This window comes from Orycteropus afer, unplaced genomic scaffold (assembly GCF_000298275.1).
Source record: "Orycteropus afer afer isolate SDZICR_OR568_19922 unplaced genomic scaffold, OryAfe1.0 scaffold00100, whole genome shotgun sequence".
In the NCBI taxonomy this organism is placed as follows: Eukaryota; Metazoa; Chordata; class Mammalia; order Tubulidentata; family Orycteropodidae; genus Orycteropus; species Orycteropus afer.
In genome coordinates, this window is record NW_006921687.1 from 1,571,639 (window position 1) to 1,588,433 (window position 16,795).

At 34.2% G+C, this 16,795-nt stretch overlaps 1 protein-coding gene across 1 annotated transcript in view; it reads left to right on the forward strand.

Moving 5' to 3' along the window:
- Positions 1-16,795, forward strand: part of KIF21A (kinesin family member 21A) — a 123,945-nt gene that overhangs the window by 51,253 nt on the left and 55,897 nt on the right. Inside the window, exons 10-15 of the mRNA XM_042781289.1 lie at positions 3,672-3,710; positions 8,387-8,477; positions 8,897-9,014; positions 10,941-11,129; positions 11,869-12,068; positions 13,184-13,291. Of these exons, the coding sequence (XP_042637223.1) occupies positions 3,672-3,710; positions 8,387-8,477; positions 8,897-9,014; positions 10,941-11,129; positions 11,869-12,068; positions 13,184-13,291 (745 nt within the window). The remainder of the gene's footprint in view (positions 1-3,671; positions 3,711-8,386; positions 8,478-8,896; positions 9,015-10,940; positions 11,130-11,868; positions 12,069-13,183; positions 13,292-16,795) is intronic.

Below are 16,795 nucleotides of genomic sequence, written 5' to 3' on the forward strand. Positions count from 1 at the left end.
CTGGGAGAGAGCAAACTTCCTAAGAGATTGCTTTATGCTGCTCCTACAGAAATACACCACGTGGATAGCTTTAACAATCAGCTACTCATGGCAAAAGGGGAGATACAAAGACTATGGCTAGAAAAGCCGTACCATGTAATTTACTGCACTGCAACTACATATGTAAATTTGTAGACTTTAATAGAATTTACAAATTCTGTTAGCCTAAGGCATTTGACTGCTAACCAGAAGGCTGGCAGTTCACACCCATCAGCCACTCCTTGGAAGGAAGGTTGGGAAGTCTACTTCTGTAGTGATACTGCCTTGGAAACCCAAAGAGGGGTTACTATGAGTTGGATCTGGCTCAGTGGCAATGAGTTTGTTTTTGTTTTTGCTCTTTATTAAAGTGTAGTCAAACCAAACTGCAGTAAAATGCCATTTTGGATTAAAAAATGAAAACCATTACTATACTTTACTTGATAAAGCTTTTGTTCAGCATACTTAGATCCCAGTGACTTTTACAATTTAATTGTTTGGAACTTGGGACTAATTTTTCCTTACAGGATATAAATGAACAGCTGCCAGGTATCCTATCTCATTCACATAAAATGATTTTTATTCATTGTATAGTGTGGTAAAAGCACTTCAGATGGTAGTAGGAAAAGGCAAAATGGGCAAAGAACTCTTCCTTCCCCTTCATGAATGTAGACCAACCTCCAGGGGAAAAAGGTTAATTTCTGCCTTAGGTATTCTTTCTTACTCTTTCTGCTGACCTCCTCATGCCCATGCTGCCTGGATCTGTATGCAGCCCAGTTCTCCTGTGATTCTGCCCATTCTGAAGTGCTTCCAACTTCATAATTGCCCACCTTCTCTCATCTCCTTAAATTCTAACTCAAAAGCCAAGCCTTCTGACTAAAAGAATTCATACTGGTAGAAATGACTGATAACCAATATGCTTCCTTTCTACAATGTTTGTAATTTTGAGAGAAGATGCCATTGATCCAAACAGCCAAATTTTAGGCAGCAGAGCCTAAGGAATAATAATAATAAATTATTATTTATCATTTATAATAATGTAGGGAAGATATTTTCCATTTCATTTCAGCTGAGAGTTCTAAAATCTATCTGGGGCCTGACCTTTGGGTTTGACTCTCCTACAATGTCCCAGATCTTATAGTTGCTTCCTTTCCTCCCCATTGATTCTGCAAATTTTTTAAAAAACTCCATGTCTTTTAATTTACTCTGCTTTGTGTTTTTGTTGATTTTGGTTGGAGAGCATACAGGGCCACTGATTATGTAAGAGTTGGTAGGAAGAGTGACAGCTAGGCCACTTGTAACTCTAAAGCTGCATCTGTGTTTAAGAAGGTTGGAAAAATTCTGTTTTATGTGAAAATTTTAGTATTTTTCCATTTATGTCTTTATCAGAGCTACAAACTATAGCTAATATGAGAGGTTTTAAGGTTTGCTCTTCTACCTTATAGCACTTCCTTTCTGTTGAGTAGTAAAATAACCCAAAGGTATAAATAGTAAGAAAATAAGGAAGTAGGAAGGATCACGGATGCCCTATTATATTAACCCGGTTATTTGCCTATGAATAATGAAACAGATAGGAGCTCTGGTAGCATAGTGCCTAAGGCACTTGATTGCTAACCGGAAGGCTGGTGGTTCAAACCCACCAGCCGCTTGTCGGAAGGAAGGTTGGGCAATCCTACTTCCGTAGTGACACTGCCTAGAAAACCCAAGGAGGGGTCGCTATGAGTCAGGGCTGACTTGATGGCAAATGACAACAACAACAAGAGTGGAACAGATTATATTGCAAATTTTTCAACCATACAAATGTTAGGATAATTGACAAGATTTGTCAGAATCTCTCTCTCTTTTTCATGTAGAAGCCAAATTCTAATGGAAATAAAGGAAATAAAAACTGAACTTTATAACTTAAAGTTATAGAGAGATGTCAGATTTAGTTCCTTTGTTTCCCTTTCCCCTCAACTCTCTTTTGAACAATGTATTGCAATATATTTTAAAGAGGCAATTGAGAGAAAATCTAAAGTTTTAAAGTAATACCTACTTATTAGTTCATGTCATCCACACATTTAATATATCTGTCTTCTGTAAAGTAAACAAAAATTCTTCATATTGAAAACAGAAAATTTAGTTTCTTTCCTATGGAAACTTTGAGCCATTCATTGTAGGCCATTCTTATCAGTATAAGCCTGGATTAGATATAAAAACTTAGATTTTTATGTGTGTTTATATGGAGAAAGAAAACTTACACATAAACACCCAGTTTTTGGATATCTAGCTTTAAATGACTTGAAATGTGAACCAAAAGCCTCACTTATTCCTCAGACTGCACTTTATTTGTATTTAGTGGTGTTGGGTTGACACTCTAAAAACATATAGATTTCTTAGCCAATGACTTGACTTTCCTTTATCTAGCCATTATACTGGACCTTTTGATCCCTGATAAATATTACTTTATAGAATTCTTTCTAAGAGATATTGCTAAGTCACTTCTTGTAAGAGCAGCATATAAATTGATTGAGAAAAACAATCACAAACCAGCCAATGGCAAAAAATTGCATAGGAATGCACATATTATAAGATGGAAGTGAGAAGAACTACTTGATAAAATAGCTTATACTTTGGATGCAATCTCTTAATTTAGAAATATTAATAATTTAGAGAAGTATTTTGGAATTCTGGGAAGTGTGCTGTATCATAACTGCTATTATGCTTAATCAGAGACTAGCATATCTATCTTTATGTCTACATGGCAAATATTTGTGTTCAGTACATTCCATTGAGAAAAGGTCCCCATATTTGTCGGTGGAATATTCTTTAAGATATATTTCAAAGGCCAAAATTGCATATTTATGGTTTTATTATCCTTTTCTGATTAAAAAACAATTTACTAATGGAAAGTCCTACATTTCCCATTTTATTGACATCTTTGCCTTCATTATGTCCTTTTGCTATTTAGTTTGTAATAATTAGTACAGTAAAAACTTTAATCCCAATATTAGGAGATTTTATTTTCAATTAAAATTACAGTTTTTCACTGATACCATAATAATCACTTTTTATTTTCTATAATACAATTTCATATATAATTTTGAAGTAGGATTTCTTTTTTTAGATTTAGTGATATTTACATGTAGTATGTTAAAACAGAAACTTAAATTTTAGAAGTAGTATTCTAGTATATAGTGTTGGTGATAGTATCATTTATGGTATAAAGGCATTACTTTTTGATTCTTTTAATGATGTCATTGAAACCTCTTTTGTAAATGTTTAAAAGGAAGGGGGATACCATGGAAAGTGGGCTTTCTTGGGGGAAACTAAGAAAATCGATCTATTTCAGATTAAAAAAGGCAATAGCATCCAAACACTACTACTACTTATAAACATATAAATAGAGGCTGTGCGTTTTACTGCTGAATAATTTGAACTGATAGTCTCTACAGTCTTCTTAGATATAATGCTGCTTGTTTTTCTACTTACCTTTTATTCATACAAAATGTATTGCCTTTTTACTGTGTATTGTCTTTTAATGATATCTTTTAAAATTTATTTTAAAGTCTTCAAGCTCATGTGTCATTTTTACCTTCTTACCACTTTCGCTTTTTACTGTCTGGTTTGTCCTTCATTGGCTTGGCCTTCCAATACTGTGCCTCGTGATTTTGAAGGCTACAGAAACTTGAGGAAAGCAATCGAGAAGAAAGAAGGTTGGAATATTTCCCAGGTTTTTAATTAAAATGTCATTTGCCATTCACAAAGAAATGTGTTAAAGAATTACAGATTGTTTCAGACTAGATTAGCCAGATGCTCCTAAAAGTAATGATGATTTAATGTATATATATATATATATAAACTAATAAAAAACTTTGCCTTTTAAGAATACAACCCTTACTAGTTATATGAATTAAAATTCAGGCAATTTTATGTGATTTCAAAATAAGCCATCACGATTTTGGTGGCAATTTACTTTTTTAAGCTAGAAGTTACTGAAAACATAACATTTGACTTGTTAGGAAAAACTCAGTACTTCCGTATCTTCAGAAACTTGAGAGCAGACTGAGTATTATTACTTGGGTGGGATTGGTATTTTATGACAGCAATGTCCCTCTCCTCTCTTCTTCCTTATTTGGTGGAATCTTTGTTGGAAAACATCATAAATGACAACAAGGCAAAAGAAACTGTGGTCTTACTATAGGTAAGATTTACAAGGGTTCTTAAGGTTATTTACTCCATATAGTAAATATCTGCATTTTAACAATTTAGAATTGTAGTTTTTTAAACAAGAATCAATTATTGTTTTATTTCCTCTAATCAGAACTTTTTTCCATGTATTTTTCTAACTAAATCTCTAGATTATATAGACAAGATTATTAAGAAAAATATTAACTTCCAAGTAATATTTAAGCACCACTTTAGAAATTTCTTCTCTTACTTACAATAAACCTTTTGAGAACCTTTACTAGGCAACATAAGTTAAACTAATATTTTGCTTTAAATATCTGAAAGCTTAAACATTATATTTTCTTTATTCTATAATTTGTATTCCATAATTATATTGTATGTATTATATAGTATTTTAGAGTTTCAATAATTATATTCTTTTTTTCCTGTAATTATATTCTATGTAAAAAAACAAACTCACTGCCGTTGAGTTGGATCCGACCCATAGCGACCCGTCCTTGGGTTTCTGAGGTGGTATCACCAGGGAAGTAGATTGCCCAACCTTCCTTCCGAGGAGTGGCTGGTGGATATGAACTGCCAGCCTTCTGGTTAGCAGTCAAATGCCTTAGGCACTACTCCACCAAAGCTCCCAATTATATTCTATAAGTACTTTAAAGTATTCTAAAAATAGAGTATACAGTAAGATCTATGCAAGCTGGAACCTATGTAAGGCAAAAACCTGTTTGAGAAGGTTGTATTTTCCACTGAAACGAGTTTTAGAAAGTGGCAAGACTATACCCTTTCAAAGGCATAAAACTTGAGAGACCTGGACAAACAAGGCAGTCCTGTTGAGTTCCGGCTCTCACAAGTTTCACTGTAATTCTGCTTGTCTATAGGTCACACTTCATAAATTTGAGACCTTATGTTTATCAGTCAGATTAAGTTAACTCATTAAAATTGTGAGATTTTTGTCCATTTAGGGAGGTCAAATTAGATGCATAGTGAATGTAGTGTGTGAAAGCATTTCTCCACCTTAAGATATTCAAGTCCTTTAATGTACATAGTAAATAGAGAATAGTAAATAGCTTCTAAAATTTATAGTTTCCAAAGAATAGCAAATGCAGAGTAGTTTAGTGTTCTAGTATAATGCTTTTTAATTACATGTGCGTATAAATCATGTGAGGATCTTGCTAAAGTGAAGCTTGTGGTATAGCCTGAGATTCTGTATTTCTAACAAACGGTTGAGTGGAGCTGATTTTTCTTAGACTGTGGACCAAACTAGTGCAAGTTTCTAGAATACTGGCCTGGGGGTCAGGACTCCTGGTTCTAGTCCCCTTGAGCCTATTAACTTCCCTAGGCCACAGTTTCTTTTTCAGTTGTCATATGAAAGGGTTAAATCACATGATTGCTAATGTTCCTTCTGGCTCCAAGATTCTGATTCTATGTTTATATTAAAGTGTAAGCTTAAATATCTTCCTTTCAGCTTATATAGTTATTTTAGATATTAATTTGTCTCAGTTTATAAAGGAAAGCTTGAATATTTAAGATACAGGTAGTCCTCAGGTTACGAATGTCTGGAATATCCCACTTATATACAGCCTATAATTACGAACCAACGCCCTCCCCCCAAAGCCAATTATATTAAAAATATGAAGTACATACAATGATTCGTAAGAACAAATGGATGCTACTTTGTGACACACACCAAAATATTATTATTACTGTATTATTATGTTAAAGATGTTTTAGTGTATCTGGAAGTTTTCTTTAATGTTTTCTTCTGCACAGAAAGGAACACTATATATTATAAACTAAGACAAACATTTGACTAGCTGATGTTAGATACAGCTATACCCAACTGTTCCAATTTATTTACAAATTCAGCTTAGAAACAGAACTTGTTTGTAATCTGGAGACTGCCTGTACAATAATTATTAAGTATCAATTTATATTTTGAAATTAGAAATCTTAAAAGTGATTTATAAAGGTAAACTAATAATGTAAAGTTAGAACATCTGATTTTTCTGCATCTGAAAGTGGCATGAACAACTTATATGAGTTAATTTATTATATAAATGAAAGGTATCGTTTATTAAGCTGAATATTGGTGACTTAGAGGGAGCAAGAGGATAGGCTGGGTTAAGTGTTCAGAATAAGGTGATTATATCTATAAACCTGAGTGAAGGGGATTTGAATTGGAATTTGAAGTAAGGAAGGAATCAACAATACAGAAAAATGCATGCTGCAACTGTGTTATGTGAGGAAAAGAAGCTGCATAATATGGGCATGAGGAGAGTTAAAGGGAGATATGTTCCAGGAGGGTGAAAGCAGTGTAGAGTGCTTGCCTGTTATATTTGTTACCTAAAAGTTCTCCTTTCCTAGCCCAAACCTTATGCCTAAATCTAAAGTATAGCACCGCTTGATTGCATGGTGCTGGCTTTTTGATGGATGAAAGAGGTATTTCTTTCTAGATTTTCAACTATCTGTGAGAAGAGGGTCCTAAAGTGAAACTTTAGAGTTTATGCCTTAGTGTTTGATGAAAGTAAGGAGGACTCATCTGTACTGTTTTATCATTATCAAAGTACCTAACATTGGGAGGGTGCTTTATAATATACCAGATTGTTTTTTATATAGGTGAATCATTGCAGAAATCCTCCAAAGGAGGCCTGCTATTTAGGCTTTTACATATGTGTTCAGCAAAGGATATAATAATCACCTTTGTAGTTATAGTCAAGCTAATGCTATAGGCTAAATAATCCAGGGGTAAAAAGTATCAATAAAGTAGCTTTAACTCACTCTCTTTTCCTTCTTTCCCTAAAGAACATATAATGATTGCTTCTTTAGCATATTAAGATGTATACTGCCCAAGAATTTGGTAATTTACCTTGGTAGGGTCCTCTTAATTCTTGAGCATTGCTTTCTCAGGTTGTATTAGTTCCTCCCGTTAAAACATATTATTGTGCATTTTCTTCATATTTTAAAATATATGCTATTTTAAAAATCAGTATTCTAACTAACTATAACTAGGCTATACTAGATAAAGAAACCTACCAGAATTTTTTGTTTTTTAAAGATGAGAAGCTAAAAATAAGCTCAATATTAGAAGAGTGACTTAATGTAGCACAATAGCTAATCAAATGGTAGCTGTTATGGATCTGTTTTGATAAAGCTCTTTCTAGGAGAATTTTATTTGGAAAATACTGCCTTATTTGCCAGTTCTATTTATTATTAGCAGCTTAAAATATTACTGTAGCATAAGAAAATCTTTTATATGTAGATGCATTTAAATTTCACTTTCTTAATATTATTTAGCTTGATGATTCCAGTGATCATGGCGGTAACTTTTATGCATAGTTGACCATGATTGCTAAACCCAAAAACGATCAGTGTGGTTTGAATGTAGAGAAACTTTACCCACTTCAGGGTCTACTATATCTTCAGGGCCACCAGGGCTGATTAGTTTAGCTGTAACTGTTACCTGGCACCATGTGTAGTTATTGCTGTAAGTACTAGATAATTGAAGGGGAAAGCTTCCAATTGTACAGTGAATCTTAAGGCAGGCTCTGGAATTTCTTACCCAAAGACAGTTTTAGAATACAGGGACCCATTTTTCTGGGAAAATAATGGGAATAAGCTGTTTTGTAGAAGTAAGGTAGGAAAAAGTAGCCTGTGCCACTACTGGAAAGAGACCTGGACAGACTGATGGATGTAGTCAGTGTAGACAAACTTATTTGGGGCAGATTTAATTTGGATCTTTCTTAGTTATGCTTAAATTTATTTGGATACCAGGAAAAGTATAGTCTTTATATTTTTGTATTTAGGTAAGAAAAGTTTTATCTATTTAGATTGGAAAACAAAAAAACTTTTTTTTGCTTGGATTATTTTTTTTTCCTTTAAGTTTAATTGCTTTAGGGTCTAGTTATCTGGCTATAACTATGATTAGTTCTTAGCTGCCTCAGCAGGTCTCATGCTTCAGGGTATACTTTATCAATCTTCATTGTTTCTAGAGAATAAACTTTTCTCTCATGATATAAAATAACTGCACAATTGATTGAATGATGATTTCTTTGTTCCTCTGAAGCATCAGATAGTAGAATTTTTTTCAGTCAAATGATCAATTCATTTCTTTTCACAAATAATTGATGCTTTTTGAAACTCTGAGAGAAAAAAGTCAACAGTTTTTCTAATTTAACATTATATCCTTATGTTTCTTTTTTTTTAGTGTGACTGGTAAAGAAGATAATGCTGACACTGACCAAGAGAAGAAGGAAGAAAAAGGTGTTTCAGAAAAAGAAAATAATGAATTAGAAGTGGTAAGTATGAGAGACTGAATTTGTAAATTTTAGTCACCAGACTAAGTTGTCCTTGGGTGCAGATAACTGTATTAATTTAAATGTAGAAAAGGGAAATAGTTATACACACAGTACAAACTGTTTACGTGAGGACTTCTTCTCTTCAGAAACATGAGCAATGAAATATTATTGGCAACTTTCAATTTTGTGTATCATGAAAGCATTTGGTGGGGGTAAGGGGAAGGTGAAAGACCATTTATGAGATATAAAGTATTCTTAGATTTAAGACAAACTTATTATGCAATAACTTTAAAATCTTGGAATGATTTTTTAAAAATTGATTACAAGTGAAATTTTTGCCCTTTTCTGCTTAAGTAGTCCCTCTAATGAGATAATTAGTTTGCTGTGCCAATATTGTGTTGTTACGACTCATGTTTTAGGAAGAAAGTCAAGAAGTAAGTGATCATGAGGATGAGGAAGAAGAGGAGGAAGAGGAGGAAGAGGACATTGAAGGGGGTGAAAGCTCTGATGAATCGGATTCTGAATCAGATGAAAAAGGTGCTTGCCCCTTAGTACATAAAATTTATTTTGGGAATTTGTTTAAATTGTAATGAAAATGCTTGATGTTCTCCATTTTATCCTTGTTGAAAGCAGCTTTTTTTTCTTTTAATTTATTTCCTTTTTGTTCTTGAGAATATATAAGCAAAGCATATACCAATTCAAGAATTTCTACCTGTACAATTAAGTGACATTAATTACATTCTTTGAATTGTGCAACCTTTCACACCTTCTTGTTCTGAGTTGTTCCTCACTCATTAACATAAACTCATGGCCCCTAAATTTCTTATCCAATCTTTCAAGTTGTGTTGTCAATTTGATCCCATATAGATAGATCTTAAAAATGCACAATTCTCAAGGCAGATATTCTTTACTAGTTAAGCTAAACTATTGTTTGGTTTTAAGATGACTTCAGGGGATATTTTGGGGATAAGGTTTAAGATTTAAAAATTATCTCAGAGCAGTAGTTTCATTCAGCCAACACAGCTCCAGAAAGTCTAGAGTTCATGAGAATTTGAAATTATATTCTGCATTTTTCCCCTTTTAATCAAGATTCTTCTACAGAAGCTTTGATCAAAATGTTCAATAATGGTAGCCAGGCACCATCCAGTTTTTCTGGTCCATGGCGAGGGAGACAGTTATTTTGGAAGCAGTCAGCCATGCATTCCATTTCTTCCTCCTATTCCCCACTCACATTCCTGTGTTGCCCTAGGCAAATAAAGACCAACTGTCATACAGTAAAACTTGCTTAAGGCGGAAACCTGTCAGAGAAGGAAAACTCATATTTTCCACTAATTGGGAGTGATAGAAAAGTAGTAAGAATGTACTTTGTCAAAGTAGGAAAACTTTTGAGACCCAGAAAAGCAAGGTTGTTCCATCAAGTTTTGGATCTCATAGGTTTCACTGTACCATGAGTGGCCATTTGCAAGCTTTTAAGACCTCAGGCACTATGCAGCAAATTTAGAGGTAGAACAGAAGCACTATACACATTATTATGCCAATTAACTGAGATGTTCCATAGAACTTTGACCTTAAAACTCCAAATCATGGGACCAAATGCCATGTAGTTTTGGTTATACGTAAGCACACTCAACAGCTACTCTTTTTTTGTTGTTGTTATAATATATCATTCACAGAACTTTGGCCAATCTAACTGTTTATAGGTGTACAACTTATTGAGAACAATTACCTTAGTTGGCTGGACAGCTCTACCCTTAATCAGTTTTTCCATCAATGTAAACCTAACCTTCCTGTTCCTTCTCCCTCCCACCTCTGGTAACCATTAAGGAACTTTGATCTCTAACATTTGCCTATTCTTGTCTTCTTAGGTAAGTGAGGTCTTACGATATTTGACCTTTTATAATAATGTCTTCAAGCTCTATTCATATTTTACCATGTATCAAGACTTCATTTCTCTTACTGACTACATAGTATTCCACTATATGTATGTACCACATTTTGTTTATCCATTTACCTGTTGTTGATGGGCATTTAGGTTGTTTCCACCTTTTGGCTATTGTGTATAGTGCTTCAGTGAACATGGGCATACAAGTTTCTAAGCCTCTACTTTCAAATCCTTTGGGTATAATTGCTAGGCCATATGGAAAGCCACTTTTATAACTACTGTCCTATTTATGGCATCTAAGCAAATGAAGTGTTTTCTTCATTCATTGGATTTAGTGATTGTGTGATTTCTATTCTCAGTTAGTACAATTAGTATCTCTTGCTGCTAACCAACATGAGTACTCTTTATCTTGTTCACTTTTTAAATTTCTGGTTATCCAGAACATTTTTCTTATAGCTGTGAATCCAATTCCTGGATGTACATGATGGTTTTTGAGCTTTTGCTCAAAAGCTAGAATTACAATATTTTGACCTAGTCTCAGTATTTTTCTTTTCTTTTCTTTTTTTTTTTTTTATAAATAGCCAATTATCAAGCTGACTTAGCAAACATTACCTGTGAAATTGCAATCAAGCAAAAACTGATCGATGAACTAGAAAACAGCCAGAAAAGATTGCAGACGCTGAAAAGGCAGTATGAAGAGAAACTAATGATGCTGCAACATAAAATTCGGGACACTCAACTTGAAAGGGACCAGGTGCTTCAAAACTTAGGTAAGAATTATATTTAATTTAAATGAAAGTTCAAACTAAATTGTCAAGATGAGTTTTTTTTTTCTTTGCTTCCTTTAGAACAAAAAATAATGTTAGTAGCCACACACAGACACACACACACACACACACACACACAGCCTGATGCCCTTGAGTCAATTTCAACTCATGGCAATGCCATATTTCAGAAGCCATACAAAAACCAAACCAAACTCAGAGCTGTTGAGTTGATTGTGACTCATAGCGACCCCTTCTTGGGTTTCCGAGGCAGTATCTCTATGGAATTAGATTGTCCAGTCTTCCTTCCAAGGAGTGCCTTGTGTGTGTGAACCATCAGCCTTCTGGTTAGCAGTCAAATGCCTTAAGCACTACACCACCAGAGCTCCCAAGAAGCCATATGGAGTATCAATTTGTCTTATTATGTTAATTATTATTATTTACTTTGTTTCTCAGACTGGTACCCGTATACACTATTTAATTATTTTATTCCAGGTTGTGGTTAATTGTTTTTATGTCTTTATTTATGCTTGGGTCATTTTAAAAATAAAATTTAAAAAGACCATTACAATAATTATTAAGCTGAATAAGAGTAGATAATAAAAGAAAGAGATTGAGGGACACACTGGTCTCCTGAGGTTTGTGTTTGGAAGATAACACTTTTCTGTGGTCATAAGTTATGATCTCTGAAATATAAAAATCCATGTCTCATACAAAAACAAATACAAATATTTTGGTCATTTAGGCTCAGTGGAATCTTACTCAGAAGAAAAAGCAAAAAAAGTTAGGTCTGAATATGAAAAGAAACTCCAAGCCATGAATAAAGAACTGCAGAGACTTCAGACAGCTCAAAAAGAGCATGCAAGATTGCTAAAAAACCAGTCTCAATATGAAAAGCAGCTGAAAAAATTGCAACAGGATGTGATGGAAATGAAAAAGACAAAGGTATTGATATTTTCCATTAATGTTTGAAACTGAGGATATTTGTCATTTGGGGCAAAAATTACCAATTATCGTGGCTCTTTCCATATTAAATAAAAGGTAACCCAATCTTTTTATAAATGATGCACTTCCCTTTGGCAATTAGAACTTGTTTCCTGTAGTCATCCATCATCAAACCCTTTCTTCGGAGTAGCTGAAAACTGTGTGGTCAACAAACTTCTCTGACTTTGATGGGTATTTCTCCTCTGAAAACTTTTCTGTAAGATTAACAAAAATATAAAATGTTTCAAATGTACAAAACTACAAAGATAATAACATAATGAGTACTATAAGCACTATCTATGTTTAATAAACTAAATATTACAGATACACTTGAAGCTCATTGTGCATCGCTTCTTGATCATATTCCACTTTCCCCAAAGGGGAGCAATTAACATGAATTTAGTGTTTATCATTCCCTTCCACATAAAAGTACAAATTTTCTTTCCCTGACAAAAGAGCATATGTGAATCCTGTTCTCTTATCTGTTTTTATTGTGAGATTGATTACTGTTAACACCTGGCATAAAAATCAATGCCATTTCCTAGAATAGCAAATATAGAAATAATTTAGGAAGTAATTAGATTATTATGTTGTATAATTACTGAAAACAAAAGCTATAATAAATAACGTCTATTAAGTGCTTACTGTGTGCCAAACACTGTTGTAAGTACTATACAGGTAGTCACTCATTGAATCCTCACAGTAATGCATTACAATAGAGCTATTATCTTCACTTTGTATTGAGGAAATCAAAGGCAAGAGAGGTTAAGCTACTTGTTTAGGGTCACTTAGCTTCTGATAAGATAAGTAGCAAAGAAATAACTTAATAAACCTTCTTTCATATTATGGAACAATCAAATATCGAACATAAAATGCATAAATAGAACACTAAGCAATTGGATAGAAATAAAGTTCTATAATATATCTGCAAATATTAGAGCATTTAAAATGTGCAGCAAAACTCATGTTACCATGTTGAGTATTCAGAATTCTAAGAACTTCCTTCCATATGTGTTGTTTATTTTATAAATACTGTGGTAGAATAATTTCAATAGATGTGTGTGTCTAATTTTTAGGTTCGCCTAATGAAACAAATGAAAGAGGAGCAAGAGAAGGCCAGATTGACAGAATCTAGAAGAAACAGAGAGATTGCTCAGTTGAAAAAGGATCAACGTAAAAGAGAAGTGAGTCTGGTTAACTCTCAATTATATAAGAATAAAGGAGCCTGGTGGTGCAGCGGTTAAGTACTCGGCTTCTAATTGAAAGGCTCTGTGGGAGAAAGGTTTGGCAATCTGCTCCCATAAAGATTACAGCCAAGAAAACCACCAGGGCCAGTTCTAGTCTGTCACATGAGGACTCTCTGAGTGGAAAATTCTCTTCACAGCACCTACCAACAATAACATATAAGAATAATGTAAAATGAGCAAGATTGTTTGATGGAAGACTGATAAAACTCTTCCATGCAAGTTAAAGATAATAAATAAACATTAACTTTATACTATACATGGCATTTATGATAGTATATAGATTATAGTAATTAAATATAAAAGCTTATGATAAATAGTACAATATTATTATAAATTTTATTTCCTTGATGATAAGATAAAAAAAATGACAAAGATTTACTGATTGTCTCTAGGGAGACTTAGGAACTATTTTCAGTATTATATAAGATAGTAATTTTAGATGGTTCCAAAGATAGTTTCATCACTAGGGAGCCTTACAAACATTTGTGAGAGTATGTTGTTGTTGTTATGTGCTGTCGAGTCAGCCCTGACTCATAGCGACCCCTCCTTGGGTTTCCGAGGCAGTATCACTGTGGAAGTAGATTGCCCCATCTTCCTTCTGAGGTGTGAGAGTATAAGCAGACCTTACTAGAAGAGGCTTTGTTAAGAGCTATAAAATTTTTTGTGTTCTTTGACTCAAGAATTCCAGTTTCATGAATCCAGGTTAAGAAAATAATCTAAACTAAGAAAAATTAGTATTTGTTAAAATCGTCACTTCAGGATTATTTAGAATAATGAAAAATGTAAAACAGCGAAGATGTTCCATTATAGGAGGAATGGTTAAATAAATTATGGTCCATCTCAATGGATTGTTACTTATCTGCTCAAAATAAGCATTTGGAAACTGTATACCCAAAACCAAACCAAACACACTGACATCAAGTTGATTCCAACTCTGATCCTATCCTTGCTATACAGTAGCCCATCACTGCAGCCACTGTGTCAATCCATCTTATTGAGGTCTTCCCCTTTTTCACTGACCCTCTACTTTACCAAGCATGATACCCTTTTCCAGGGAGTGGTCCCCTTCTGACAACATGACCAAAGTAGGTGAGACAAAGTATGGCCATTCTCACTTCCAAGGAGCATTCTGGCTGTACTTCTTCCAGGACAGATTTGTCCCTTTTTCTGGAAGTCCATAGTATTTTTAGTATTCTTCACCAACATCATAATTCAAAGGCATCAACTCTTCTTTAGTCTTCCTTATTCATTGTCCAGCTTTCGTATACATTTGAGACGAGTGAAACCACCATGGCTTGGATCAAGCATATTTTAGTCTTCACAGTGACATCTTTGCTCCTTAACACTTTGTTGATGTTGTTGTTGTTGTTATGTGCCATCGAGTTGCCCCTGACTCACAGCGACCCCTCCTTGGGTTTCTGAGGCAGTATCACTACGGAAGTAGATTGCCCCATCTTCCTTATGAGGAGTGGCTGGTGGGTTTGAACTGCCAGCCTTCTGGTTAGCAGTGAAGTGCTTTAGGCACTACGCTACCAGAGCTTCTGGGTAGGGTAGCCAGTCAGTAATACAACTAAAGAAAATATTAGAGAGGGTAGTATAATTAAATTCCATAGAAGTGGAGGGTATGTCTTAGAACTTATAATAATACATTAATTTTAAAACTCAGATAGTGTAAGTACATTTTCATTAAATAAGGATTATTGATTGTGACAATTACCAAAATTTTGTAATTTTGGTTGTGCAGTTCTGTCACTCATGAATCTTCTCTCCCTCATGTAAGTTGTTTTGCTATAAGTAAAGTGTTAACAGAGGCAATGAATATTACTAAGATTCGTGTGAGTAGACCTGTATAGTCAAAAGTTTACCACAGATTCAGGATTTTGTTTTTAAGACACTCATTGTCAAAAATGTATTTTTAAAACCGTTTGTTATTCTTTATGCATATGTAATAAAAATACAGATAAGAAATGATGCAAAACTGTCTCTTAAAATTTTATTATCCAGTGGAAAGTACTATTAGTACTTTTTGGTCAATATTCAACTGTTTCAGGAGACTGCATATAATTAAGAACCAGTGGTAATGAAAGCTTCAGGAGTTGATGGAATAGCAAGTTAGATGCTTCAACAAATGGACGTAACGCTGCAAGCATGTACTCATCTATGTCAAGAAATTTGGGCGACAGCAACTGAGCGAACCAACAAGCTGAGATCCATATTTTTGCCAATTCCAAAGAAAGGTAATCAAACAGAATGAAGAAATTTTTCAAACAATATCATCAATATCATATGCTACCAAAATTTTGCTGAAGACAATTCAAAAATGATTGCAGCCATACATTGATCGGGAACTTAAAAAAGTTCAAGCTGGACTCAGAAGATGATTTAGAACAAATGATACTGTTTTTCATGTCGGATGCATCTTGGCTGAAAGCCAAGATGTTTACCTATGCTTTATTGACTATACAAAGACACTTAACTGTGTAGATTAGGACAAATTATGGATAACATTATGAATAATGGAAATTTCAGAACATTAAAATTTTTTTTTTTTTTTGTGATTTGGGTGAAAGTTTACAGAGCAAATTCATTTTCCATCCAACAGTTCATACATATTTTGTTACATTACACTGATTTCAATCCCTACAATGTAACAGCTCTTTTCCCACTTCCTCCCTGTAGTTATCTTTTCCCTGTGTCCTTTCCTATGCAGTCCCTATGAGTTATCTTCCTATGTATGAAAATGTCACCCCTTTTTATCTCCCATGACTGATTGTTCTAAGGAGTGTATCTACCTGGTGTAATTTTCCACCTTGTAGGCCTGTTTATTGTTTGGCTGGAGGTTAAGCCCCAGGAGTGGTTCAATCCCAGGGCTGAAATGTGACTAAGGGTCATAGTCTTTGGAGTTTTACCAGTCTCTATCAGACCAGTAAGCCTGGTCTTTATTTATAATTTTGAGTTTTGTTCCACATTTTTCAACCATTCCCTCCAAGATCTCAGATTTTGATCCCTTTCTGAATGGTTGTCAGTGGTAGCTGGTCACCATCTAGTTCTTCTGGTTTCAGGGTCATATAGGCTGAGGTTGCCATGACCCCCTGAGTTTTTTTCTTCTCCTTTCCTCCATATGAGGAGAGACAAATTGTTGCATCTTAGATGGCCATTTACAAGTTTTTAAGACTCCATTCACCAAAGTAGGATGTAGAACAATGTTTTTGTGAACTGCATTATACCTATTGGGCTAGATGTCCTGTGCCAAAATGGTCTTGAGCCCAAGGGCCCAGCGACTCACTCCCTCAAGGTTTTTGGCTCTGGCTAAGAAATTATCATAACTCTTAGCTCTACTATATATATGGACATTTTTTTAAAATTTATTTTTTGTTGTGATTTAGGTGAAAATTTACAGAACAAGTTCACTTTCCATACAGCAGTTCACATACGCTTTGT